A 27,663-nucleotide genomic window follows, 5' to 3' on the forward strand; every position below is an offset into this window, starting at 1 on the left:
AAATATACTCAAGTATCAAAAGTAAAAGTATAAATCATTTCAAATTGTTCATATTAAGCAAACCAGAAAGCACAATTTTCTTATTTATTTTATGGATAGCCAGGGGCACATTCCAACACTCAGACATAATTTACAAACAAAGCATTTGTGTTTAGTAAGTCATCCAGATCAGAGGCAGTAGGGATGGCCAGGCATGTTCACTTGACAAGTGTGTGAATTGGACCATTTTCCTGTCCTGTTAAGCTCAAGTACTTTTGTGTGTCAGGGAAAATGTATGAGTGAAAAGTAAATTATTTTCTTTAGGAATATAGTAAAGTAAAAGTTGCAAAAAATATAAAATGTACTGATACCCCCCAAAAACAAGGAGAGGTAGCAAGTTTTGACAATGGAATCCAGCCAAGAATATTCCTGTAGTTTGTTAAGGTGGGATCAAATTCTTTACAAGTTCCATTTCTCCTACTCTCCATCCTTGAAGTAATTAATCTGCCAAGCTTTGCTTGGTCAACAGAATAGTATAGAAACAGCTTTCACTTCTACAATGAGTGATTACCCCAAGTGAGGGACAACAAAATGCTTAAAGCGGGGCCACAATCATTTTCAGAAGATTTTTTAGGTAAACGTTTAGTTTCACAAGCCATAACCTCACTCATCATTAGGATCGGTATAGCCTTGCTTCATCAGACCTGTACAGGCACTCGTCATCAGGCTCAGGACAGCCTTGCTTCATCAGACCTGTACACAGACTCGGGATAGCCTTGCTTCATCAGACCTGTACAGACAGACTCGTCATCAGGCTCAGGACAGCCTTGCTTCATCAGACCTGTACACAGACTCGGGATAGCCTTGCTTCATCAGACCTGTACACAGACTCAGGATAGCCTTGCTTCATCAGACCTGTACAGACAGATTCTCATGTGTTGGCCTCTTTTCATGCTCATCATTTGCCTTAATGAAAAATGAATAAACTCTGAGACAAGCTAGTCATGTGAGTTTTAATAGATGAGGTGAGTCTGTATGTTTAGACATTAAAGGCTTAAAGAAGATTTGCAGTGCTCGTTTTAAACATCTGTGATTAGTAAGCATCCTAATTCCTCTTGATCTTATTTTAAAATCCCATCTGGTACATAGAATTGATTAGAACAACAATGCAGCAAATAGACAATTTGTAACAAAAGATAATTTTAACATAACTACTACCTCAACCCCCTTATGTACAGGAATGTGTGTAAGGTAATAAACCAGCAGTTGCACTTGTTTCACCCCATCCTAAACCTCACTAGCTTTTCTGTCAACCTGCTTTACTGGTGAGACATATCAATTAAACACCAGGAAATCATGTGACGATAGTTCAATAATACATTTAATGACAAAGGTCAATGGACAAACACGGTCAGTCACAAGTCATACTTGTAGTGTCATGAGCATTTTCAGTCGATTTAATATCACAAATGATATAAGGGCTAGTGAGGTAAATGTGATACAACATGCAGGAGAGCTACAACTTCAACAATCTAGAGGGAATGGTCTTAGAATATGTGTATTACATTTATTCTTAAACCTACAAAACCTACAATGCTCCAACGGAACCTCCAATGTCTCTCTCTGCACTCTGCTAGAAATGTATTAAACCTGACCTCTCTGCTTTGAGACTCCAATCATTATTTATAGTGGCTCAACTACGACACACTATTGAAACTGTAAATGGGATGTATTGATTTAGTTAATCCTATTATTCCACATGTATAGCATAGTTGAAGATGTTCTGTAATTATTCAACAAAGAATCATTACCAGTGTGGTTAGTTCCATTTTCTAAGTCCATGCTGAGCATCTCTCTAGAACTACTGGTCTATTTACATTTACACACAGACAACACTATGCATCCACCACTTATAGCAACATCACTGAATTCCCATCCTATGGTTCCCATTGAGAGTGGTCAAAGTTTGTGAGTGTGGGGTTGAAAGATGTTGTACAACAGACTTTATTTTCATGGGTAATCAGCATTGGATCTTCAAGGCTTGGTGGTGCTGGTGCATGCCAGGTTGTGTTCAGCTCAGTGTGAGAAAGGGGGGGGGGGGAACGTTAACAGGTCAAGGCCACGGCGAAAACACTCACCACACAGTACATGGTGCGGTTCTCCCACCTGACCGTGCAGCTTCCTGTGGGAGGACACCACAAAGACCAATCAGGTCAACCCACTAGATCTCAACCAATCAGAGTGAACACAACATCGGAACCAATTTGGACACACAAAATACATTCCAACATGTGGCTTCTTCAGTGGAGAGCAACATTTCAAAACATACGCAGATAGAAACAGAGAATGACCAGATTCCTGTTTCCAGAAAATCATTCAAGTACAGTACAATACTTTTCTATTAGAGCCCGACCAATGTTTTTTTTGAAGGGTCCAATACCAATTGGGGGGACAAAACGTACCAATATATCTGCCGACATACTGTTTTACAGCAGGAAAATGAAAAAGGGCAATTTTCCACACTGAGTTTGTCCAAGAAATATGTTTCAAATTTTGATTTCTTACATTGTGACAATAATGAAACTAGGGCTGACCCCATTTAGTCGACTGGTCGATTGTTTGGTCGATAGGCTGTTGGACGACCAAGATTTATTTAGTCGAGCAGTAGCAATTAAAAAAAAATTATAATCATGATGTACAAGACTGATTGGCTCCTGTCTGAGTGGACTGATCCATTGTGGAGGCCGGTGGGATGGCACACTCCATCAGTCCAACATGTGCTACTGAAATTTGATATGGTTATATTATGAAACAATGGCACAACACAAATAAAAATGTGAATATTTTATAACAAATGCGCTTTCTGCCATGTTGGATAGTGGTAGCTGTCCGCGGTTCTGAAACACATCAGTGCACTGTTGAATTGGCGCATTATTCCAGACCATGTTGCTAGTAGGTACATAATAGCAAACAGCCTAACTGTTAAATGTGACTGGCTTTATAAATCTATATACAGAACCAGTCAAAAGTTTTGACCCACCTACTCATTCAAGGGGTTTTATTTGTACTATTTTCTACATTGCAGAATAATAGTGAAGACTATGAAATAACATGTGGAATCATGTAGTAACCAAAAAAGTGTTACAGAAATCAAAATATATTTTACATTTTAAATTCTTCAAAGTAGCCACCCTTTGCCTTGATGACAGCTTTGCACACTCTTGGCATTCTCTCAACCAGCTTTATGAGGAATGCTTTTCCAACAGTATTGAAGGAGTTCCCACATATGCTGAGCACTTGTTGGCCACTTTTCCTTCACTCTGCGGTCCAACTCATCCAAAACCATCTCAATTGGGTTGAGGTCAGAAAACAGTATAAATACAGAAAAACCCTGGAATGAGTAGGTGTGTCCAAACTTTTGACTGGTACTGTACATCTACAGAAATAAGACAGATCCTGCTTCCGTTGCTTGTTTGAGTGTTTGGTTGATTGATTCCACAAGAACCAAGCCTCACGCAACAATTTCACAAATTCTGCTATTTTTCATCTTTGCTATGCTGTAATAAAGGCTTTACACTTTTTTCCTCTCGCTAGACCAGCCTCTCTGGTATTATTTATCATACATTTGGTGTTCACACTGTTCCAAATTGTCAGAAATATTTATAATAAAAATAACTCTCCCTTTTCCTTGATCTCCTTATTGTTATTATTATAATAATCATCATTATAATAAGTAATGTCATTATCATTAGTGGTCTTAGTATAGTTTCCTTGTATAACCACCATCAAGCTGTAGACCTAAGAGCGCATCCTGTTTAGTCTTAATACCGTAACTTACTTAGGCCTGTATTTCAATAGTTATATAGGCTACTGTTTCAATCAATCATGTATTTGTTCATGTCGACACACAGCATACGAGTCATTCATGATGTGAAATGCAATCAAACATTTTAGTTCTAAAATAAAATAAGGCGACCAATGACTAATTAGAGTAAATAATAAATAGGCCAAAACCGTTCCATTTCACAGATGAATGAGACTGTTGTAATAAAGGCTTTACAAAAAAAACGTTCCAACCGGCTCTCTGGAATGCTTATAATTTGTTTACATTGTTCCAAATGGTCAGAAAAATTATATTGTAATCTAACAGCACCTGTTTTGCACACAGAGCTTGCTCCTTACCTTAGTCTTGACACAACTGACTTCCCCTTTACCTCCAGCGCAACCAGTAAACACTCCACCGTTTCCAGTTTGTCACGCCCTCTGCATCCATTTAGCTGTCACGTGTTACGATGTTCAGAGTTTGTTATAACCAATTTATTGATGTGATTATGATATAGGTCAGGCCCTATTGGTCACGTGTATGTGATGCATACATGTGTCACATAAAGAGAGCAAGGGTTGAGGAAATAGGGTATGTTTTTATTTATTTAATTCTTTTTTTTATTTTTATCCCCTTATGTTTTGACTAAATAAATTAGGGATTTCGTCGACATCACTTTTCAGTCAAATGTCTAATTATGTTGCAGCTTCAGCAACACGGACAGCGCTGCACACACTGATGTTCTGTGGTGGTCGCTGCAGCAGGGAGGAGAGAGACAACGGGTGCTAGTCACACAGTCACTCAGTATTTTTATTTTTTTAACAAAACGCAGCAAGTCTGAGCCAGGCGGCACAATCAAATCAATTGCGGTCGGACTCCCTCTAGTCATTTGTGTCTTAATTATTTCATCAAACAGTTCGCTTAAAGCATCAGACTAGCTCAGTGCATATAGTGGATTTGATTAAAACACATAGGATGTGTCTATATATGGAAAAATACAAGTTTTTACATTTCAACCAATCGATTGGTCAAAAGAACAGACTTGGTCGACCAAGATTTTTTGTAGTCGGGGACAGCCTTAAATGTTCAGATAAGCATGAGATTCCCTTTTTTCCCATCCTATTTATTAAATATCGGTTATCGGTGGAATTATCGCCGATACCGATACAGCGCTAAAAGGTCAATATCGGTCGGGCTATACTTTGTTGCACCCTTCTGAATAAGCCAAAACATAATACACTGTTCATTAGCACAACAAAAGCAAATGCCTGTTCAAAGGTTAGTACAGTATGCGTGGGGGTTTCCTCTCTCTCACCATCGGTAGCAGTGTCCCAGTAGCAGGAGTTAGCCGTGTGGAGACCAGCACCACTCTTCTGCATGATGGCACAGTTCACTGGAACACAAGACAATGTTGAAGATACATTTCCTGCTGTAAGCATTCTGTCACGCACAGGGCTTTGCTCCTGGTCACAAAGGCTATCATATAGATATTATACCTCTATCATACCGCTATTATACAGCACTTTGCGACCGGGAGCACACACAGGGCCCTTCATCCAGCTTGTTAAGGGTGGAGTAGAGTAGCCTTCTTCTAAGGCAGTGGTCACCAACCGGTCGATCTCAAAGGCATTTCTAGTCGATCGCCAAACATTTCTGTAAAAAAAACTATTATAAAGCCTTGTGTTCCTATTTTTTTTATTAGTCTTGGGCTGTTGGTGGTAGGTGCAGCCAATTCAGCTGTCCTGTGCGCCAGGTAGGCAAACTGTTGACATTTCATGTGTCTGAAGGTACAAACTCTGCCTTCCCGGTGGGCCTGGAGAGGAAATCAAGTGCACTACGTCACCGCTGGCCAATCAGATTGCTCAGATGACCGAGTCCGCAGTAACGTAGCAGGCATAAAGAAAGCTACGGCAAAATTGATACTGTGAGATTTCAAAACGTTTAAAACCTTGACTAATACAGCAAAGAGCTGCTGTTGTTATGACTGAGTTCATGTTTAAGTTCTTACTCAGTACTGTCAACACTTTGTATTCAACACTTTTATAACCCATAAAATGCATGTACTTCCTATTTCCACTCAGTGCTACAACAATCCCTGCAGCAGTAATGAATGAGTAGGAAAGTGTATCTATAGGCTTGTGTTGTTGTTATTATTAGCGGCTTGGCTCTTTTTTAATATCAAGGAATATTTCACTTTCTCTGTTCATAGGATTAACAACATGAATTTGTGCATGAGGCAGAAATAATGCGGTGCGACTCGAGTTTCGGCATCAGCTGGAAGACGGTGTCCCCTTTTGGTCAGTGTCAGTGGAGGAAAGGGAGAGCGGAGGGATGTTGAGAAACAGACCCTCAGTCTGCTGCTCTCTCCCTCCTCTGAGACTGACCATCAGATGCAGGGACCATCAGATGTAGGCACCATCAGCCCAGTAAAATAAAAAGCAAATTATTTAAACGTATGCTCACTCAGCTGGTTGGTGACCACTGTTCTAAGGGATACCAACAACTTCAACTTTTACTGCATCTAGTACCAGTCAAAAGTTTGGACCCACCTGCTCATTCCAGGGTTTTTCTTATTTTTTTTTTTTACTATTTTCTACATTATAGAATAATAGTGAAGACATTCAAACTATGAAATAACACATATGGAATCATGTAGAATCCAAAAAAGTGTTCAACAAATCAAAATATATTTTATATTTGAAATTATTTAAAGTAACCACCCTTTGCCTTGATGACAGCTTTGCACACTCTTGGCATTCTCTCAACCAGCTTCATGAGGAATGCTTTTCCAACAGTCTTGAAGGAGTTCCCACATATACTGAGCACTTGTTGGCTGCTTTTCCTTCCCTCTGCTGTCCGACTCATCCCAAACCATCTCAATTGGGTTGAGGTCAGGTCATTGTGGAGGCCAGGTCATCTGATGCTGCGCTCCATCACACTGGTCAAATGGCCCTTACACCAGCCTGAAGGTGTGTTTTGGGCCATTGTCTTGTTGAAAAACAAATGATAGTCCCACTAAGCACAAACCAGATGGGATGGCGTATCGCTGCATAATGATGTGGTAGCCATGCTGGTTAATTGTGCCTTCAATTCTAAATAAATCACAGACATGTCACCAGCAAAGCACCCCCACAACTCCTCCTCCATGCTTCACGGTGGGAACCACACATGCAGAGATCATCCGTTCACCTACTCTGCGTCTCACAAAAGCACAGCAGTTGGAACCAAAAACCTCAAATTTGGACTCATCAGACCAAAGGACAGATTTCCAACGGTCTAATGTCCAATGCTCATGTTTCTTGGCCCAAGCAAGTCTCTTATTATTATTGGTGTCCTTTAGTAGTGGTTTCTTTGTAGCAATTTGACCATGAAGGCCTGATTCACACAGTCTCCTCTGAAAAGTTGATGTTGAGATGTGTCTGTTACTTGAACTCTGTGAAGCATTTATTTGAGCCGCAACCTGAGGTGCAGTTAACTCTGATGAACTTATCCTGTGCAGCAGAGGTAACTCTGGGTGTTCCTTTCCTGTGACGGTCCTCATGAGAGCCAGTTTTATCATAGAGCTTGTTGGTTTTTGCGACTGCACTTGAAGAAACTTTCAAAGTTTTCCAGATTGACTGACCTTCATTTCTGAAAGTAATGATGGACTGTCGTTTCTCTTTGCTTATTCGAGCTGTTCTTACCATAATATGGACTTGGTCTTTTACCAAATAGGACTAACTTCTGTATACCACCCCTACCTTGCCACAACACAACCAACTGATTGGTTCAAACGCATTAAGGAGGAAAGAAATTCCACAAATGAACTTAACAAGGCATGCCTGTTAATTGAAATGCATTCCAATTGACTACCTCAAAGCTGATTGAGAGAATGTCAAGATTGTGCAAAGCTGTCATCAAGGCAAAGGGTGGCTACTTTGAAGAACCTTAAATATATTTTGATTTGTTAAACACTTTTTTGGTTACTACATGATTCCATGTGTTATTTCATAGTTTTGATGTCTTCACTATTATTCTACAACGTAGAAAATAGTAAAAATAAAGAAAAACCCTGGAATGAGTAGGTGTGTCCAAACTTTCGACTGGTACTGTATGTTCTCACCACTTCGATGTGACTAATTGTTGAGTGACTCTCGTAATACCATACGTGTTATAACATCCTTACAATCATACCTATGAACTTGAATGGTCTCCCTTGCTTGACCAGTTGGGTGAGAGAGTGCTCCACGATGCTGGCAGTCCACTGGTTCACTTTGTTCTGGTTGTAGTCTAGTCCACCAATGATGCCTTCGATACACTGAGACACAGACACCAGCCAGTCAGCAAGGAAGACAACACAGTCAAGCATCTATGAAGGGACAATCAGTGTTTTTGATCATCTTTACCATCCAAGAAATAAGACTGCTGACAAACATGTTTCAAATATTCCTTTACCTCTTTAACTGAGACACTGGCCTCATCTGCGTTGAAGGACACCTGTGATTCCAAACGATATAAAAATATATATATAAAAAGAGTATTTATGAAAAACATTTAACATAAAGTGTGGATTACTTTGTTATGATTACAACTCAAAACAAAAAGCTTGTGCTGTTGAGTGTTGGGCATTCATTCACACAAAAGTAGCTAACCTAGTTTTTCCTGGCTGCTTGCACAACAAATTAGGGTACACAGACAGACAGACAGACAGTCCACTCTGTGATTACTTAGTCAACACTATAGCTGTCAAGACTGGATATCAAATGCCTTCAGGCAAGCCCCGGGAGGAAGGACTGCTGCAATAAACTCATAGCTAACTGTTGATAGGATCTTCAGAATAACTTGCACAGAGAAAATGTGTATTGCAGCCTGCTACTGGAAGATTTATAGCTAAGTAGATTCAACGTTACATATTTATACTCTTAGTACCTTTTTTTCTATCTAGAACTTAAAACGGTTCTTCGTCTGTCCACATAGGAGAACCGTTTTGGGTTCCATGTAAAACCCTATGGGGACAGCCGAAGGCTTCATCTGTATAATACTGTAGATATGTCTATGCTGAATGTTGATAGATGCTAGCGCGCTACTAATCAAGTCCTGCCCAGCCCAGTCTGATTGATTTGACCACACCCAGCTACCTGCTAAACTTACAAATTCCCTACATGCAATAATATGACATAATTTGCATGACAAATGTTTGCAAGGTATATATTATCTTGTCAGTTTCATTTGACTACTTAAATACTCATGTACTCTTCAGATACGTTGTCAAAGCCAGCACCCTCAATGCAATGCATGCTAATGTTATCTAGCTAGCTAGCTAGCTAGCTGACCATTCATCTAGCTAACTCGGCCGTTTGAAATCAGTGTCAAAGTCTGAAATAATACATATGTATCTAGCTTAATGCACAATCTACCTCCTCTCCTGAATTGTACTCCTCCATTGCTTTAAAAGCAAAATTCTCCTCTTTCGACAAGGTTCTTCACCGACTCTGTTGTTCTTTCTGATTAGCTGTCACCGAGATGGAGATAATCAAAGAAAGCGACACAGTGAGGCAAGACACACCCACAACGACTGCAAGTGAGAGTAGTAGATTATATTGACTGCCACCTGGCGGTGATAGGTATTCGAGATTTTCTGGAAATTAACGATAGTGGATCATAACTAGGCTATGATAAAGTATCAATAACTATTTTATCCACAGAGATCCTATAATTAATTGGTGGTGATATAGTGGTAAACAATGTTGTATGTACTTTTTTATTTGATTGTAATGTTTGTTTATTGTTATTATTTGATTTGTATGTGTTTGTGTTTTATTTTGTGTTGTTGACCGAGGTTGCGGATGGTGTTGGGCCACCAGGGGTTCGTTTGTCGTCTAGTAGCCTAGTGGTTAGAGCGTTGGGCCAGTAACCGAAACGTTGCTAGATCGAATTCCTGAGCTGCCAAGGAAAAATGTCGTTCTGCCCCGGAACATGGTAGTTAACCCACTGTTCCTAGGCCGTGATTGTGAATAAGAGTTTGTTCTTAACTGACTTGCCTATTTTTTTAAAAAAGGAAGCATTTTATATATTTTTTTTATACGGTCTAATGAAAACAATTGTTCACAAAAAATAAATCCTATAATTCAGTGTTCTGTGTAATTCTATAATTGTAACCATATAATTGTAACGCTATAATCTATAATTGTGATTCTATAATTGTAACGCTATAATCTATAAGTGTGATTCTATAATTGTAACGCTATAATTGTATCCCGTAACAGCTAAGGGCAGAAGTAGGGTACGATACCACAATCTGCACCTAGATCTGGAACACTTCTTCCTCATGCTTTTAACACACGCGGGCGCAAAGAAATACACGTGGGCACACACGGATAAAAAACGGGGAACGAAACACATAGACACACACAGAACGAGAGAGAGACATCTGAACAAATAATGTGATACTGCGGTATGACTTATTGAGTCAATTGGATATGATTAGGATATTCAATATCACGGTACATTGCCACTGGATAAATAAAACCCTAAATAGGGTTCAGCAGACAGCAGAGAAGCTGCCTCAGCTGGCTCCCCGAAACTGTGACCACGCCCCCTACACACGGGAGCACCCGGCTGCTGCGCGGAGCGGGGCTGTTGATCCCACAGCTGTGATCACACGCCACAGAGGCGCGCCAAGAGACGGACTGACTGCACAGGCTCCACCACCAGCCACTCTCACGACACACCAAGCCACCACTTGCTGTAGTGCAATTCTCAGGTAAGAGGGGGTTTCTGTTGCAATCCTTACAGAAACGTTGTATTTTTCTGATGGTGGTTGTGTGAAACATGCACTGCGGTGTCCCATAATGATTATGAGAAGGGGATTCCCGACGAAGACGTAACAAACGACAAAGACCACAGCCATTCCCAACGCGATAGCATTATTATAGTGGTTAAAACTCATAGGATAGCCTAAACTACAAGCAGTTTTTGCTACTATTTGCGGTTAGACTATATTCATTGATTTCATACTGTAACTTGTTACAAACATTCAAAATAATTTTATGATGGAAAATTCATTAAATTATATAGTCATTATAAAATGAAACGGTTCAGGTGAGGTCTCAACTAACCTACATTCGCCTACAAGTGTTTGTTTGGACAGGTGCAATGCAGCAAAATGTTTTTTTTTGTGCTCTCCACCCACGTGAAAAATACTATAGTATACTATGGTATAAATACTGTAGTATTACTATATTTATATTCTATAGTATTCACTGTAGCCTAGTGTATTTTTTTTTTACTGTAGTATTAACCTAACGTAACAGGTGTAACATAAATGCCTGAAACTAGAACCCCTACATACTTGTCTTGACAAGAAGAAAACATACTGCCGGGAGAGGTTCTCTTCTGCACTGTTCAACCAACCCAGGAAAATGTGGACGAGTTAAGATGGAGTGTTGCCTTGTTAACGTCCAAAAGCTGAAGTTGCTCTCTTTCCATTTCCCCTGAAAACCGGAACATCCAGTGGTTAGCAACGAACTCTGCAAAGGCTACTGTAGTATTTTTATTTATTTTTAGGTGCAGTAAAATGTGCTGTAAAAGGTTTAAGTGCCTTGGTCATCGGGTATTCTAACCAGCAACCTTTCAGTTACTGGCTAAACGCTAGGCTACCTGTCGCCCTGTGGTATTTACTGTAGTGTTTTGGCATTCATTGGTGGTATACTGTAGTATTTACTGTCTTGATTTTGCTGAAATTAGTAGCATACTGTAGTATTTACTGTAGTGTTTTGAAGAAACCTACTGTAGGTAGGTAGTAGAGGGCAGCATTCCTGCAGGATTGCTGCCCTCGCACCCCACCACCCTACCCTAATTGGAGTAAACTAACATATAACAATATTTATACTGCTACTTACAGCTATTTCGCTCACATCTATGGTAACTGTAGTTAAAAAATTACACATATATTCCTAATTTCCAATTTGTTAAAGTGCTGGATTTTCACCCAATCCACCATTCATTCAGTTCTTAACTCCAACCCTCCGATGTCCACAGATTAACCCATCTTTCCCAGTATAATGGAAACGGTCGTCTTTCTGCTTTGTATGCGTTACCCTAGGCGTGCCTATTGTATTTAAAGCACGTCTCTGTCGCATTATTCACACACTCAGAATTCACTGCTTCAAGTTATGGAGCCTACCCTCCCCTCTTCTAGTTGGGTGTGCGAGACCAAGTATACCCTATGTTTGGTCTCAATGAAATACGGTAGGCTGCCTATGCATGGGTGGAGAATCACGTGGCATTTGTCTTTCTAAGGAAATGAACTTAAATATGATTAGACTATATAGTGTGCTACAGTGTCTGTAAATAAATATTCATACTGGAATGAAGTGGAGGGCGCTCACCGAACGTGAGTCGAGGTGTTGTTTCTAATCGTCGAAAAGGAAAAAGCGCATCGCGCGCATAGGCTACCATGGTGAGCGAGCCATTTCTTTTTCATTAAATATTGCGATGGTGGAAAAGCACCCAAGTGTCATACTTGAGTAAAACTAAAGACACCTTAATAGAAAATTACTCAAGTAAAAGTGAAAGTCACCCAGTAAAATACTACTTGACTAAAAGTCTAAAAGTATTTGGTTTTAAATATAATTAAGTATAACAAGTAAGTTGAATTTCTAAAATATACTGTGTCAAAAGTAAAAGTAGAAATTCTTTCAAATTCCTCATATTAAGCAAACCAGGCGGCACAATGTTCTTATTTGTTTTATTTTACGGATAGCCAGGGGCACACTCCAACACTCAGACATCATTTACAAACTAAGCATTTGTGTTTAGTGAGTCTGCCAGATCAGAGGCAGTAGGGATGACCTGGCATGTTCTCTTGACAAGTGTGGGAATTGGACCATTTTCTGTCCTGCTAACCTCTTAAAATGTAATGAGTACTTTTGGGTGTCAGGGAAAATGTATGGAGTAAACAGTACATTATTTTCTTTAGAAATGCAGTGAATAGTAAAGTACAGATACCCTCAAAAACTACTTAAGTATTACTTAAAATTATTTTTGACTTAAGTACTTTACACTACTGAAATATTGATTACCCATTTATGCGTCTCTGCCTGAAAATCGTCCTCCTAAAAGGTAGGCTATATCCAATATGCAAAACGTAGCTCAAGAAAAAATGCAAGTGTCCACTGTCATCATTCTTGCTGCTTCAAATTCAGTAGCCAGATGTGCGAGATCAGGTGCACCTGTGGTCTCAACTAAAATAGTAGGCCATAGCCTATGCATGGGCGGAGAAAGATGGGGCTGTTATAGTTCCAAGAAAATGTACTTCCTAAATATGATTAGGCTATAGTTGACTATTGCCTAGAAATAAATATTGATCACCCATATTTGTCTCCATCTGAAAATCGTCCCACTCCTAAAAGGTAGGGTATAAAACATAGCTCAAGAGAAAGTGCAAGTCTCTCCAACTCTGTTCTCTTCAGACTACGTCTAGCCTATTGGCTGATGCAAGTGTCTATTTGTGTAGTATTAACCTTTTTGTGTAGTATTTAACCTTTTTGTCAGGTTATTTTCTGCACATGTTGATATGGCCTTTAGGGCATAAAATTGCTGCGATCATTGCTGGCAAGTGAGCTGGGTCATATACGCCTAAAATAGAATTGCAGGAATGCAGTTGTGGGTGGGAGTTAGACAGAAAGCCGGTGGGTGGGTGCGTATGAAAAGCGCAGGGTGCAGGTGGAAGCGGGATGAATAAATCATTCCTGAGCAGACCTCTAGTAGGTAAAACTGGAGTGTAAACGGATAGTTTCACTTTAGGGAACACAATTTATGGTCTATACTTGCCATGTACAGTAGGGTTCTCACTCATGGGTGGCACAAATTGGGCTATGGGGAGGGGAATGGGTGGGGTATATGCAAATGAAATACTTTAGTATTACTATAGTGGAAAAAACGGTAGCGTTTTTGCTAACACTAGTGCTTTTGCGGACATTACTGTAGTATGTACTAGTGTTTTTTTGCAGACAATACTGTAGTATTTAGTTAGCACTACACAATTGAGGGATACTACAGTGTGTAGTATAGTATTATACAGTATACTATACAATTCTATAATAAGCACTACATGATCAAGGAATACTACAGTGGGAAGTATAGTATTCTACAGTATACTACAACATGCTATATAGTAAGAACTACATGATCAAGGGATACTACAGTGTGTAGTATATTATTCTACAGTACACTACACAAATCTATAGTAGGGACTGCACATGATTGAGGGATACTACACTGTGGAGTATAATGTTCTACAGTATACTACAATTTACTACAGTTAACTTCAGATAGTAAGTACTATATTATTATATAGTAAACTGTAGTATCATGTGGGCAGGCCTACTAGAAACTGGTTTGACAATGGTCAATTTATCGGACTTGTTTTTGTTGTCTAGGCAGAGTTGTAATTATATATACACTGCTCAAAAAAATAAAGGGAACACTAAAATAACACATCCTAGATCTGAATGAATGAAATATTCTTATTAAATACTTTTTCTTTACATAGTTGAATGTGCTGACAACAAAATCACACAAAAATTATCAATGGAAATCAAATTTATCAACCCATGGAGGTCTGGATTTGGAGTCACATTCAAAATTAAAGTGGAAAACCACACTACAGGCTGATCCAACTTTGATGTAATGTCCTTAAAACAAGTCAAAATGAGGCTCAGTAGTGTGTGTGGCCTCCACGTGCCTGTATGACCTCCCTACAACGCCTGGGCATGCTCCTGATGAGGTGGCGGATGGTCTCCTGAGGGATCTCCTCCCAGACCTGGACTAAAGCCTCCGCCAACTCCTGGACAGTCTGTTGTGCAACGTGGCGTTGGTGGATGGAGCGAGACATGATGTCCCAGATGTGCTCAATTGGATTCAGGTCTGGGGAACGGGCGGGCCAGTCCATAGCATCAATGCCTTCCTCTTGCAGGAACTGCTGACACACTCCAGCCACATGAGGTCTAGCATTGTCTTGCATTAGGAGGAACCCAGGGCCAACCGCACCAGCATATGGTCTCACAAGGGGTCTGAGGATCTCATCTCGGTACCTAATGGCAGTCAGGCTACCTCTGGCGAGCACATGGAGGGCTCTGCGGCCCCCCAAAGAAATGCCACCCCACACCATGACTGACCCACCGCCAAACCGGTCATGCTGGAGGATGTTGCAGGCAGCAGAACGTTCTCCACGGCGTCTCCAGACTCTGTCACGTCTGTCACATGTGCTCAGTGTGAACCTGCTTTCATCTGTGAAGAGCACAGGGCGCCAGTGGCGAATTTGCCAATCTTGGTGTTCTCTGGCAAATGCCAAACGTCCTGCACGGTGTTGGGCTGTAACCACAACCCCCACCTGTTAACCACAACCCCCACCTGTGGACGTCGGGCCCTCATACCACCCTCATGGAGTCTGTTTCTAACCGTTTGAGCAGACACATGCACATTTGTGGCCTGCTGGAGGTCATTTTGCAGGGCTCTGGCAGTGCTCCTCCTGCTCCTCCTTGCACAAAGGCGGAGGTAGCGGTCCTGCTGCTGGGTTTTTGCCCTCCTACGGCCTCCTCCACGTCTCCTGATGTACTGGCCTGTCTCCTGGTAGCGCCTCCATGCTCTGGACACTACGCTGACAGACACAGCAAACCTTCTTGCCACAGCTCGCATTGATGTGCTATCCTGGATGAGACTCCGTTAGACTCCGTCTCATGCTACCACTAGAGTGAAAGCACCGCCAGCATTCAAAAGTGACCAAAACATCAGCCAGGAAGCATAGGAACTGAGAAGTGGTCTGTGGTCACCACCTGCAGAACCACTCCTTTATTGGGGGTGTCTTGCTAATTGCCTATAATTTCCACCTGTTGTCTATTCCATTTGCACAACAGCATGTGAATTTATTGTCAATCAGTGTTGCTTCCTAAGTGGACAGTTTGATTTCACCGAAGTGTGATTGACTTGGAGTTACATTGTGTTGTTTAAGCGTTCCCTTTATTTTTTTGAGCAGTGTATATATTTAAAAAAACGCTTACAAAAATTAAACCCATGACAAATAGATTTTTATCAGCAAATTTTCTTTTCAATGGGCTATTATTGGGCTATTTTGAAACAACAATTTACACATTTTGCCTGTACTAACCTCGCCCATTCATATACGCTAACTACCTTCAGCGTCTTTTCATGAAGGTATCTTCTGGCCGGGTTAGTTTTGTGAAGAGCTAATACTTGCTGTACAGTTTTCGAAACATATGGAATTATCTTTCATACCAGCGAGAAATAGCAATAAAAAAAAGAAAGATTAATTTACTACACACCTTTATAGGGTTAGGGTTCTCACACGGCCATATCTCCATGTTACAGCGCTTGTTTCCACAAGACAGACAGAAAACAGAGATGACCACCTGTGCTAATTAGCTATCTAGCGTGCTCAAACACCTGTGTGTAAGCATAACAGGGGAGGAAGTGTAGTGGAAGTGTAGTTTGCCGGCTGGAGGGACTCATCCGTATGGACCTGACCTTCTACAGTAAGTGTATCTTTTTCATTTGAATGATTCTTTCTCGCTGATATGAAAGATAATTCCATATGTTTCGAAAACCGCATCACAAGCGATGATTATTGACGTTTCTAAATTTAAAACAGAGCATAGGGATTGTAGTTCCATATGGTCCCACTGGTAAGTGGTGCTTATAGCTGAGAACCCTTAGGATAAGGTAGAATGCCATCTTAATTACATGTAATTGTAACGTTTGTCGTCGGAAGGAGACCAAGGTGCAGCGTAGTAGGCGTACGTTCTTTTATTTAAATGTTCCACCAAGAAAGAAAACAATAAACAATACAACGAATGAAAAGCTTCGTCGTGCAAACTACACGCACTCAAACAAAGACAAGAACCCACACTGAAGGAGGGAAAAAGGGCTGCCTAAGTATAATCCCCAATCAGAGACAATGAAAGACAGCTGCCTCTGATTGGGAACCACACTCGACCAAATGCCCACCCAAATCACACCCTGACCTAACCAAATATAGAGAATAACAAGGATCTCTAAGGTCAGGGTGTGATAGTACCCCCCCCCCCCAAAGGTGCAGACTCCGGCCGCAAACCTGAACCTATAGGGGGGGGTCCGGGTGGGAATCTAATCTCGGTGGCGGCTCCGGTTCGGGGCGTATCCCTCGCTCCCTACGCTGATCCCTCCGTTTCTGTGGAACCGGACCGTGAATCGTTGCCGGAGGAACCGGACCGCGGATCATCGCCGGAGGCTCTGAACTGGGAACCACCGCTGGAGGCTCCGGACTAGAGAAATAGAGAACATAGAATGCCCACCCAAATCACACCCTGACCTAACCAAACATAGAGAATAACAAGGATCTCTAAGGTCAGGGCGTGACAGTAATGCCTTGGGTTCTTGAGAGCAAGTAGGCCTACTAACCTAGTAATTAGTAGGCTATAGCCGCAGGGACCAGTCTTGCATTTGCAATAGCATGAACTGAACCTATCAAAATGTTTCATATTAACATAGCACGTTTTAAACTTACATTGCTTCAAAGTTACATGGCCACAGGCAAGTGTGACGGTCATTTTAATTGAATAGATTCAACTGGATCATTTGTAGGGCCTAGTCTAGGGGATTTTCCAAAACCAACGAGAGCGAATTTGACAGCGCAATGCAAGCTTGTCAAGCGAAAGCCTCGTGCTCATCACGAAGGATGGAGAGGAATGGGAGAGAAATGGCAGAGGTGTCCAAGGAGATTATCAATGAACCATCAAAAATACAAATAGTTTTCCTGTGCTATTGTTTGTTCAGATACCCATGTGACATTGGTTAGAATAATCTGGTTTTAGAATTATTGTAGCTCTAGATCAGCTATGAAAAGCCAACTGACATTTACTCCTGATTATTATTTGACCATGCTGGTCATTTATGAACATTTGAACATCTTGGCCATGTTCTGTTATAATCTCCACCCGGCACAGCCAGAAGAGGACTGGCCACCCCTCATAGCCTGGTTCCCCTCTAGGTTTCTTCCTAGGTTTTGGCCTTTCTAGGGAGTTTTTCCTAGCCGCCGTGCTTCTACACCTGCATTGCTTGCTGTTTGGGGTTTTAGGCTGGGTTTCTGTACAGCACTTCGAGATATTAGCTGATGTACGAAGGGCTATATAAAATAAACTTGATTGAATGATTGATTGATATTTTAAACTTCATAAAAACATTCAATTATCAAAAATATGTCCCCAGCACAAGACCAGCACATTATAATGTATTATTGTAGTCATTACACTCCCTGGATTTCCCCAGCCATGAATCATCTGCAGAACATTTATGAGGGCCGCCTAATGTCCCTCTAACCACGAACAAGCACTTAGATAAGTCACACACAGGAGAGAAGGGGGAGAAGGAGGGAGAGCAGTGTGTGTAAGAGAGAATAAAAGCAGGGGAGGGGGATGCAGGAGAGGGGGAGGCAGGAGAGGGGGAGGGGGGGGGGCAGGAGAGGGGGAGGCAGGGAAGGGGGAGGCAGAGAGCTCATCCATCAGAGAATCAAGTCACAGGGAATTAGACATCAACCTCTGCAGAGCTGTCTAGGAGACCAGGGAATGTAGGATTCAACACACAGGGGTGTGTGTGTGTGTGTGTGTGTGTGTGTGTGTGTGTGTGTGTGTGTGTGTGTGTGTGTGTGTGTGTGTGTGTGTGTGTGTGTGTGTGTGTGTGTGTGTCTGTGTGTCTGTGTGTGTCTGTATTGTCAGTACTTGTTCTGAGACTTCCTCATAAACCTCTTATGATACTATTCCCTTGGCTACTTGGCCAGTCAGCCTGGATTGGGGTCTGTGCTGGGGCCAGGTTTGTGCAATTCATATGATGTGGTTTTCTGTTTGCAACTGGGAATAGGGGTGAACTTGTGCCCTGACAAGACATGAGAGGAATACGGTAATTAATTCTTATCAATGCCATGAGGGATTGATAAAGTCTCATCAAATTGAATTGCTGCCATGTGCTTTGCTGAACCGTGCAGTGCATGGTGTTCAAAGCTGTGCTACATTGTTCCAGACTGTTCTAGAATGTTCTGGAGTAATGTTGTGTTGGACTCTGCTGTGTTGTACTGCAATTAATACACCACGCTGGTGGGGAAATGCTGCATAGTTGTGCCTGTGATGTGCTGTGTTTTTGTGTCGTGCTGGGTTTCCCTCCCTCCCACTCACTGGCTTTGATCCCTGCTCCCCCTCTGAAGTGTGCACACCGCAACGCTGCAACTCCACTGCCTTTTGGTATGAAGTGTAGAGCCCTGACTCGTGGGCTCAGAAGACTGGCGGTCTCCGTTCAATTGCAGCCAGCCAGCAAGGCAATCAGGGAGAACCCCGCTTCAGCAGGACCAACTACTGAACCAAACAGCCTTGAAGAAGCTGCAGCAGCAGGGGGAGAAAAGTCATTTTCTACACATTGCAGAGGACAAGTGACTGGACTGGATAATAGATTGCCAATCACGATGCACTGCCCTGCCATGCATCCCTCTCTCAGCTCCCTCCCCATGTGTACACCTCTACCTGTGACCCCCCCCCCCCTCCCTACAACCGCCCATCCCGCATAAAGGCACAAAGGTCCTTCTGCCCACCCCAGGGGAAGGGATAAGAAGGGAGGGGTGTAGAGAGGGATGGAAGAGGGGAGTCTTCTGTCTAGTAATTACCTGGTGAATGCCGCTGAACTCTACAGTTCTTTAATGATATCTCACACACACATCACGCAGACGCAAGCACACACACACACACACACACACACACACACACACACACACACACACACACACACACACACACACACACACACACACACACACACACACACACACACACACCTCAACGGGATTCCCTGCTCAGGCTCAGCCCTGCTCAGTTATTCAGCAGCCAGCCTCGTCTTTGAGAAGCGGAAGTACATTTAAAAGCAGCAGTGAATCTGAAATGGGTTCTATTAAATATTCAGTCTGGTGCTTTTTGCCAGAGGAGGAGGAGGCTGTTTACGTCTCCAGCCTCTCTCAGTTCTCAGTGAGACCGCAGCACTCCTGAATCTGGGTTAATAGGATGGACTCATCTTTATCCAGCACAGCATCTCTCTGTTCTGTTCTAAGCGCTCCACACACAGAAAAACTGTAAGGCCATCATTAACCACTGCAGTAAAGAACAAAGGGTTCTTGCATCCTAATCTTAGCAGGGGAGGTGTCATGTCTGATAGATCTTGAAGATCCGATATGTAACTTAATCCCTCTTGCTTCATCACAGTTTTATCAGAGTGAAGAATCCATCTGTGATTCTAGCTTATCTAGCCCAGGCCAGGGTTCCCAGTTGTATTCTCACTTTTTGTTTTGAACTGTTGAAAGTTTCTAAAGAAGTTTCCCACTGGGAACAAAATGTTGTTTCCACTGTGTTTAAAACAAGTTCAATGTGATAATGTATAAACATAGGAAAACTTAGAGATGCTCCAAGTCATCATCACCAAACACGATTATCATCTTATTTGAACTCAATCTTAAATAAAAAGTAAACAACGTGCCTTGGTGTTTCTTGAGTCTACACTGAATTCACATTAGTCGACAGTTCGATGACATCTCTCCAAACTGGACGTCTGTGCCCAGTAGGTAGTTATTAACTTCTTGAGAATACAGGGGGTGCTATTTTCCCATTAGCATAATTTGCTCTACAGATTAAACTGCCTCTTATTCAATTATTGCTCTTACTATATGCATATAAATAATACCATTGGAAAGAAAACAATCTCTAATTTCTAAAACCGTTTCAATTTTGTCTCTGAGTGATACACAAGTCATTTGACAGCACTTTCCCTGACCAAGAAGTAGAATGCAAGAAGTCTATGCTCGCTTCAACGCTCTGCCTATATATGGTCATGACCCCTATGACCAGAAACACACTTCATTCGCCTTCCTCTGGGTGTCAAGAGGACGTCAGAGGAGAAATTCTTTGTTTATCTGGTACTGACGTGAAATAAGACCTATTTCTTTGGCGTGACCGACAACTTCCGGTTTTCTGATTCGCACGAGTTGGAGCTGCGATTGTGTACTGTTTTGCTGGCGTTATGGATGAAAACTATCTCCGTGTCGAATTTTGTTTGATACATGTGACCATATCATCGTAATGTATGTTTTTTCAATATAGTTTAATCAGATTATTTGAATTTCTTCGGGAGTTTTGTGGTGTTCCGTTGTCTGATTTTATTTACGTTTGAGAGATCCGTGCCACTCGACCAGTACCTGTGCTAAATGGAGTGGGAAAGGAACAATTCTGAACGGAACCAACGACTCATCTTGACAAAGGACACTTTGATCAACATTCTGATGAAAGATCAGCCATAGTAAGACCCAATTTACGATGTTATATCATATCTGTTGTGCATGTGAACTGGCCGTGGGCGCCTAGCCGAATCTGCCTGGTATAGCTATGCTAATTTAGCGCTACATTTTGTTTTCGTTATAAAACATTTAATAAATCTGAAATATTGTTTGGATTCACCAGATGTTGGGCTTTCAATATCTGTACGCTGTGTATTTTTCTGAAATGTTTTAAGATGAGTAATTCGTTATATGACGTTGGTCTCTGTAATTGTTCTGGCTGGGTCAGCACTATTTCAGATTGCAGCTGCAATGTAGAACTGTGATTTATACCTGAAAAATGCACATTTTTCCAAAAAAAAACTATGCTATACCATAAATATGTTATCAGACTGTCATCTTATGAAGTGGTTAGTGGCTATATATATTTTTATTTAGTCGAATTAGTGATAGCTACTGACGCAGGAAAAAACTATTGGGAGTAAAAAAATCGTGTCCTTTGCTAACGTGGTTAGCTAATAGATTTACATATTGTGTCTTCCCTGTAAAACATTTTAAAAATCTGAAATGGTGGCTTTATTCACAAGACCTGTATCTTTCATCTGGTGTCTTGGACTTGTGATTTAATGATATTTAGATGCTACAAGTTACTTGTGACGCTATGCTAGCTATGCTACTCAGTGGGGGGGGGGGGGGGGGGGGGGTGCTACCGGATCAGGGTTGGTGACTCGTGAGAAGTTTTAAGTAATGCACTGATAAGCTGATACACCGCTCACCTCTGCACTACAGATGACGTATGTTGGAACCCAGCTTCTCACCACTCCTTGTCATGACTCTGCGGGGAAGGATAGAAACAACACAGCCATAACTGAGTTCATTCTCCTTTCAACGGACTGTTTCACTGCCCACCCCCATTGGCCAATAGATTTTTGCTTCTGTATTCATTACATTGATCTGCTGGTGAGGAGTGGTCACTCTCTTTGTGCCTGTTCTATAGGATATTCATATTATTATATATCAAAAATGTTTTTGTACTTTTACCCCTTTTTCTCCGCAATTTCTTGATAGACATTTGGTAGTTACAGTCTTGTCCCATCACTGCAAGTCCCGTACAAACTCGGGAGATGCAAAGGTTGAGAGCCATGCATCCTCTGAAACACGACCCTGCCAAGCCTCACTGCTTCTAGACACACTGCTTACTTAACCCGGAAGCCAGCCGCACCAATGTGTCGAAGGAAACACTGTACAACTGGTGACCGAAGTCAGCTTGCAGGTGCCCAGCCCACCACAAGGAGTCACTAGAGTGCAATGGGACAAGGACATCCCGGCCGGCCAAACCCTCCACTAACCCAGACAACGCTGGGCCAATTGTGCGCCACCTCATGGGTCTCTCGGGTCACGGCCGGCTGTGACACAGCCTGGGAAGGAACCCGGGTATGTAGTGATGCCTCAACCACTGTGATGCGGTGCCTTAGAACACTGCTCCACTCGGAAGGCCCAGCATAGCCATATTAGCCAGGTTAGAAATTCGATGGATTATCGTCACCCAGAGCTGATTGGTAATTAATTTGAGAACAGCAGAAGAGTTGGAAAGGTGGAGGAGAGTGATTCTAAGTACAAGTGTTGATTTCAGTGTTACTTGTGTATCATTTTGAACAAAGACTTAGTGTTTTAGGAATAGAGGAAAGTTTTCAAAGAAAGCTGGGTTTGGCTGTTTAACAAACCATAATCTCTCTTTGACTGTGACTCAACCAGCATGATGACTCCTTGTAGCAACATGTCATGATAGATATGACGGTGAAAACCCAATCATTGTTCGATAATGATATCATCCCATTGTGTTTTGTTCTCAGCATGCCTTGGTTTATTTCTGTCTCATCGTTACCAAGGCTTCTCCTCAAGAACTCATAACCAATCCCTCCCTGGCATTCACAATGTCACAGAATATGACACGTACACTCTTAGAAAAAAAGGTTTGAAAACGGTTCTTCAGCTGTCCCCATAGGATAACCCTTTTTGGTTCCAGGTAAAACCCTTTTTGGTTCCAGCTAGAACCCTTTTGGGTTCCATTTAGAACCCTCTGTGGAAATGTTTCTACATGGAACCCGAAACGGTTTTAGTTAGAACCAAACAGGTTCTACCTGGAATCAACAACAGTTCTTCAAAGGGTTCTCCTATGGGGACAGCCGAATAACGCTTTTAGGTTCTACATAGCATCTTATTCTAAGAGTGTACAACAATACTATCAATGATAAAGGTCAAAGGTGATTTCTTTCTGCCGTTCTCTCCTCCCGCCACTGCTCTTGTTATTCCTTTATTTTCTTCTCTTACGTCTCTCTCTCTCTCTCTCTGTCTCTGTCTCTATCCCTCTCTCCCTTTCTCCCTCCTCCTCTTGCCTTTTTTCTCTCTGTGGGTGTGTGTTTGATTGAAGGGGACTGTCATCTCGGTGCATAGGCTTTGTGTTTCCATGCTAATTTTGGCCTGTGCATGCTGGCATCTTTCATTTAGAGGACAAAAGACACGCAGGTCATTAACAGCATCGACGAGGAGATGCATTCCTTCAGGGGCAGTAGGAGAGCAGATAACAAGAAAGGAAATGAGGAGGGAGAAGGAGGAAGCCAACAAAATTGATCATAGGGAAAGGGGGAAAGGAGAGGGGGAGATGAAGAATAGAGAGGAGAGGAGGAGTGATAAGGAATGGAGAGGACAGGTTTGAGAGGAAAGGAGAAAAGATGAGAGGAAAGGAGGAGGAGAGTGATGAGGAATAGAGAGGACAGGTGCCAGTACAAAGGAAGGGGGAAGTAAGTCTATAGAGACAAAGGCTCAGATGGCTTAATCTATTTTTCCAATTTTCTGCTCCATAGAGCCCCACAGGAAGTTGTAGTGGCCTTGGACATGGTTTGGTGATTACTCAGACTCGCTATGATGGGTTGTTACAAAATTGCTGCAGGGCAATGATGTTCCATTGTTACTGCTGTATGTGTGTCCTTTATTACATACATATAACAAGTGACCCTATCCAGACCAGTGTGTGTGTGTGTGTGTGTGTGTGTGTGTGTGTGTGTGTGTGTGTGTGTGTGTGTGTGTGTGTGTGTGTGTGTGTGTGTGTGTGTGTGTGTGTGTGTGTGTGTGTGTGTGTGTGTGTGTGTTGTAGGACTCTTTATTTATTCGGCCCCCTGCCCCAGTGAATGTCAAATGAATTGAGGCAGCAGGTCACAATAAGGGACCTGCCTATGAGTAGAACCTCGCCGAACACACAGATGTAGAATTGGCGTATTACCCCCAATCCTAATTGTTAATATAGGGTAGGAATACTTGAGGTTGATTAACATCTAGGGGGAAACTTCATCCAACCGCCACTTGCAGTTATTTCATCACAAAATGGCGTCATATGTGGACTGTGTATTTTTGGAATGGCAGGGTCGCATGATGACTGAAACATCATTTGAATGTATAACTATACTATATTTTTCTACAAATAGAATTAGAATGTTGTACCTTTTATCATTGGTTTCCAACAGATTCTCCATCTTAGTATAGCACTGTGGTTATTTCTCTCAGACATTTGCAGTGATTGTCAAGCTTAAATGGGATTTTGATTGGCATGAAATAATTAGCAGTATTTCTCAACAGGTATTGACATGTGTGTCTAACAGCATGAGTGAGTGAGATTGATAGGTATGTAATAGTATTCTTAGACTTTCTAGACTGATTGACGGTAGCAAGGAGAATGTGACTGACAGGTCTGAGATGGTCATTAGTTCACTCTGATAGCTCTGCTACCGGCCACAGGGCAGTGTGTGCGTGTGTTAAGTCAGAGTGTGTGTGAGTGTCTAGTTGTGAATTTGGAGTCTGTGGGTGTGTGTGTGTGTGAGTGCCTAGTTGTTAAATTGGAGTTTGTGTGAGTGACTACTTGTGAAGTCGACACAGGCAAGGACCATTCCGCTCAGTCAGACACGTCACGTATCATCAAGTCTCGCGGTGCTCCTTCCTCCATACCCAACAAGCATTTCATCCCAGAAACATTCTCAATCTCCCTGCAGCATGCCAGGTCTTATCTCCGGCAGGCTATAAACGGGCCGGCTGGCCATCGATTGCACCTCATTGTACAAAGAGACTGACATCCTACCTCAGGAGGTGGATTATATGCAGTAAGATAGACAGCAGAGAATTATATTTGTTGCGTTTTCCCGTAACTTCAGATAAAGTTTATATTAAGTGTGTGTGTATTTCTAGAGGCCTTTTAGTGAAGATTACATATTAAGTCTAAAGGTTAGGTTTCATTGATGAGCAATCTCATTAAATATAACTAGTTATTCTCAGTAGTGGTCATGCTTGGCAAAATAACTGGCCATGTCCTAAATGTCCCAAGGCTAAAACATCCAGAAATAGTCATTACAGCCAACCTACATACAAATGAATCAATCAGTCAATCAAATGTATTTATAAAGCCCTTTTTACATCAGCAGATGTCACAAAGTGCTATACAGAAACCCAGCCTAAAACCCCAAACAGCAAGCAATTCAGATGTAGAAGCACAGTGGCTAGGAAAAACTCCCTAGAAAGGCGGGAACCTAGGAAGAAACCTAGAGAGGAACCAGGCTCTGAGGGTTGGCAAGTCCTCTTCTGGCTGTGTCGGGTGGAGATTATAGGAGTACATTGCCATTTAAGGCTAGATTGTTCTTCAAGATGTTCAAACGTTCATAGACGTCCAGCAGGGTCAAATAATAATCAGTGGTTTTAGCGGGTGCAACAGGTCATTTCCTCAGGAGTCAAATGTAATTTTATTGGTCGCATAAACATACAGTTGAAGTCGGAAGTTTACATACACTAAGGTTGGAGTCATTAAAACTCATTTTTCAACCACTCCACAAACTTCTTGTTAACAAACTATAGTTTTGGCAAGTCGGTTAGGACGTCTACTTTGTGCATGACACAAGTAATTTTTCCAACAATTGTTTACAGACAGATTATTTCACTTATAATTCACTGTATCACAATTCCAGAAGGGTCAGAAGTTAATATACACTAAGTTGACTGTGCCTTTAAACAGCTTGGAGAATTCCAGAAAATGATGTCATGGCTTTAGAAGCTTCTGTTAGGCTAATTGACATCATTTGAGTCAATTGGAGATGTACTTGTGGATGTATTTCAAGGCCGACCTTCAAACTCAGTGGCTCTTTGCTTGACATCATTGGAAAATCAAAAAAAATCAGCCAAGACCTTAGAAAAACGAAATTGTAGACCTCCACAAGTCTGGATCATCCTTGGGAGCAATTTCCAAATGCCTGAAGGTACCACGTTCATCTGTACAAACAATAGTACGCAAGTATAAACACCATGGGACCACGCAGCCGTCATACCGCTCAAGAAGGAGACGCGTTCTGTCTCCTAGAGATGAACGTACTTTGGTGCGAAAAGTGCAAATCAATACCAGAACAACAGCAAAGGACCTTGTGAAGATGCTGGAGGAAACCGGTACAAAAGTATCTATATCCACAGTAAAACGAGTCCTATATCGACATAACCTGAAAGGCTTAAAAGCCAAACTACGGTTTGCCACTGTACATGGGGACAAAGATCGTACTTTTTGGAGAAATGTCCTCTGGTCTGATGAAACAAAAATAGAACTGTTTGGCCATGATGACCATCGTTATGTTTGGAGGAAAAAGGGGGAGGCTTGCAAGCCGAAGAACACCATCCCAACCGTGAAGCACGGGGGTGGCAGCATCATGTTGTGGTGGTGCTTTGCTGCAGGAGGGACTGGTGCACTTCACAAAATAGATGGCATCGTGAGGAAGGAAAATTATCTGGATATATTGAAGCAACATCTCAAGACATCAGTCAGGAAGTTAAAGCTTGGTCGCAAATGGGTCTTCCAAATGGACAATGACCCCAAGCATACTTCCAAAATTGTGGCAAAATGGGTTAAGGACAACAAAGTCAAGGTATTGGAGTGGTCATCACAAAGCACTGACCTCAATCCTATAGAAAATGTGTGGGCAGAACTGAAAAAGCATGTGTGAGCAAGGAGGCCTACAACCTGATTCTTTTACACCAGCTCTGTCAGGAGGAATGGTCCAAAATTCACCCAACTTATTATGGGAAGCTTGTGGAAGGCTACCAGAAACGTTTGACCCAAGTGAAACAATTTAAAGGCAATGCTACCAAATACTAATTGAGTGTATGTAAACTTCTGACCCACTGGGTGTCACGAACGTCGTCAGGGAAATGACCGGACCAAGGTGCAGCGTGGTGAGCGTACATTTTCTTTTCATGTTATGAATGTCGCCAACAAAACAAGAAACGACAAAAACGAACGTGAAGCTGACTAGGGCTATACAGGCCACTAACACAGGCAACTACCCACAACTACGGTGGAAAAACAGGCTACCTAAGTATGATTCCCAATCAGAGACAACAATAGACAGCTGTCCCTGATTGAGAACCATACCCGGCCAAAACATAGAAACAGAAAACATAGAAATAAAGACACTAGAATGCCCACCCTAGTCACACCTAG

The 27,663-nt window shown here is 41.9% G+C and overlaps 2 protein-coding genes across 9 annotated transcripts in view; one reads left to right on the forward strand and one right to left on the reverse strand.

Moving 5' to 3' along the window:
• Positions 1-70: 70 nt before the first annotated feature.
• On the reverse strand, positions 71-9,354 carry dynlt3 (dynein light chain Tctex-type 3). Of its 6 annotated transcripts, none has more exons than XM_071354773.1 (6): positions 9,199-9,351; positions 8,237-8,278; positions 7,976-8,099; positions 5,118-5,195; positions 2,118-2,161; positions 71-769 (listed from the first exon to the last, which is right to left on the reverse strand). In XM_071354773.1, the coding sequence occupies exons 1-6, from the start codon at positions 9,223-9,225 to the stop codon at positions 764-766; spliced, it is 321 nt and encodes a 106-aa protein (XP_071210874.1). In that variant the 5' UTR covers positions 9,226-9,351; the 3' UTR covers positions 71-763. The 6 variants fall into 6 exon arrangements, with proteins under 6 accessions (XP_071210874.1, XP_071210872.1, XP_071210871.1 ...); XM_071354771.1 differs by having other exon boundaries at positions 7,976-8,150; positions 9,199-9,337; XM_071354770.1 differs by having other exon boundaries at positions 71-857; positions 7,976-8,150; positions 9,199-9,337.
• A 1,064-nt stretch (positions 9,355-10,418) lies between these two features.
• sytl5 (synaptotagmin-like 5) overlaps positions 10,419-27,663 on the forward strand; it is a 91,082-nt gene continuing 73,837 nt past the window's right edge. For 2 of the 3 annotated variants that reach the window (XM_071354774.1, XM_071354775.1), the window contains exon 1: positions 10,420-10,544. The gene's annotated coding sequence lies outside the window, so the exon portion shown is untranslated. Of the gene's footprint in view, positions 10,545-27,663 lie in introns of all 3 variants that reach the window. The other variant, XM_071354776.1, reaches the window with a different exon arrangement.

Source organism: Salvelinus alpinus, chromosome 20 (genome assembly GCF_045679555.1).
Source record: "Salvelinus alpinus chromosome 20, SLU_Salpinus.1, whole genome shotgun sequence".
Taxonomy (NCBI): Eukaryota; Metazoa; Chordata; class Actinopteri; order Salmoniformes; family Salmonidae; genus Salvelinus; species Salvelinus alpinus.

Bases quoted from the DNA above. Each gene is read 5' to 3' on its own strand.
- dynlt3 (XM_071354767.1), bottom strand. From the start codon at position 9,225: ATGGAGGAGTACAATTCAGGAGAGGAG. The intron at 8,279-9,198 runs GTAGATTGTGCA...TTGGAATCACAG, and splicing joins AGTACAATTCAGGAGAGGAG to GTGTCCTTCAACGCAGATGA. The intron at 2,162-5,117 runs GTGAGAGAGAGG...GTCCTCCCACAG, and splicing joins CTGGGACACTGCTACCGATG to GAAGCTGCACGGTCAGGTGG.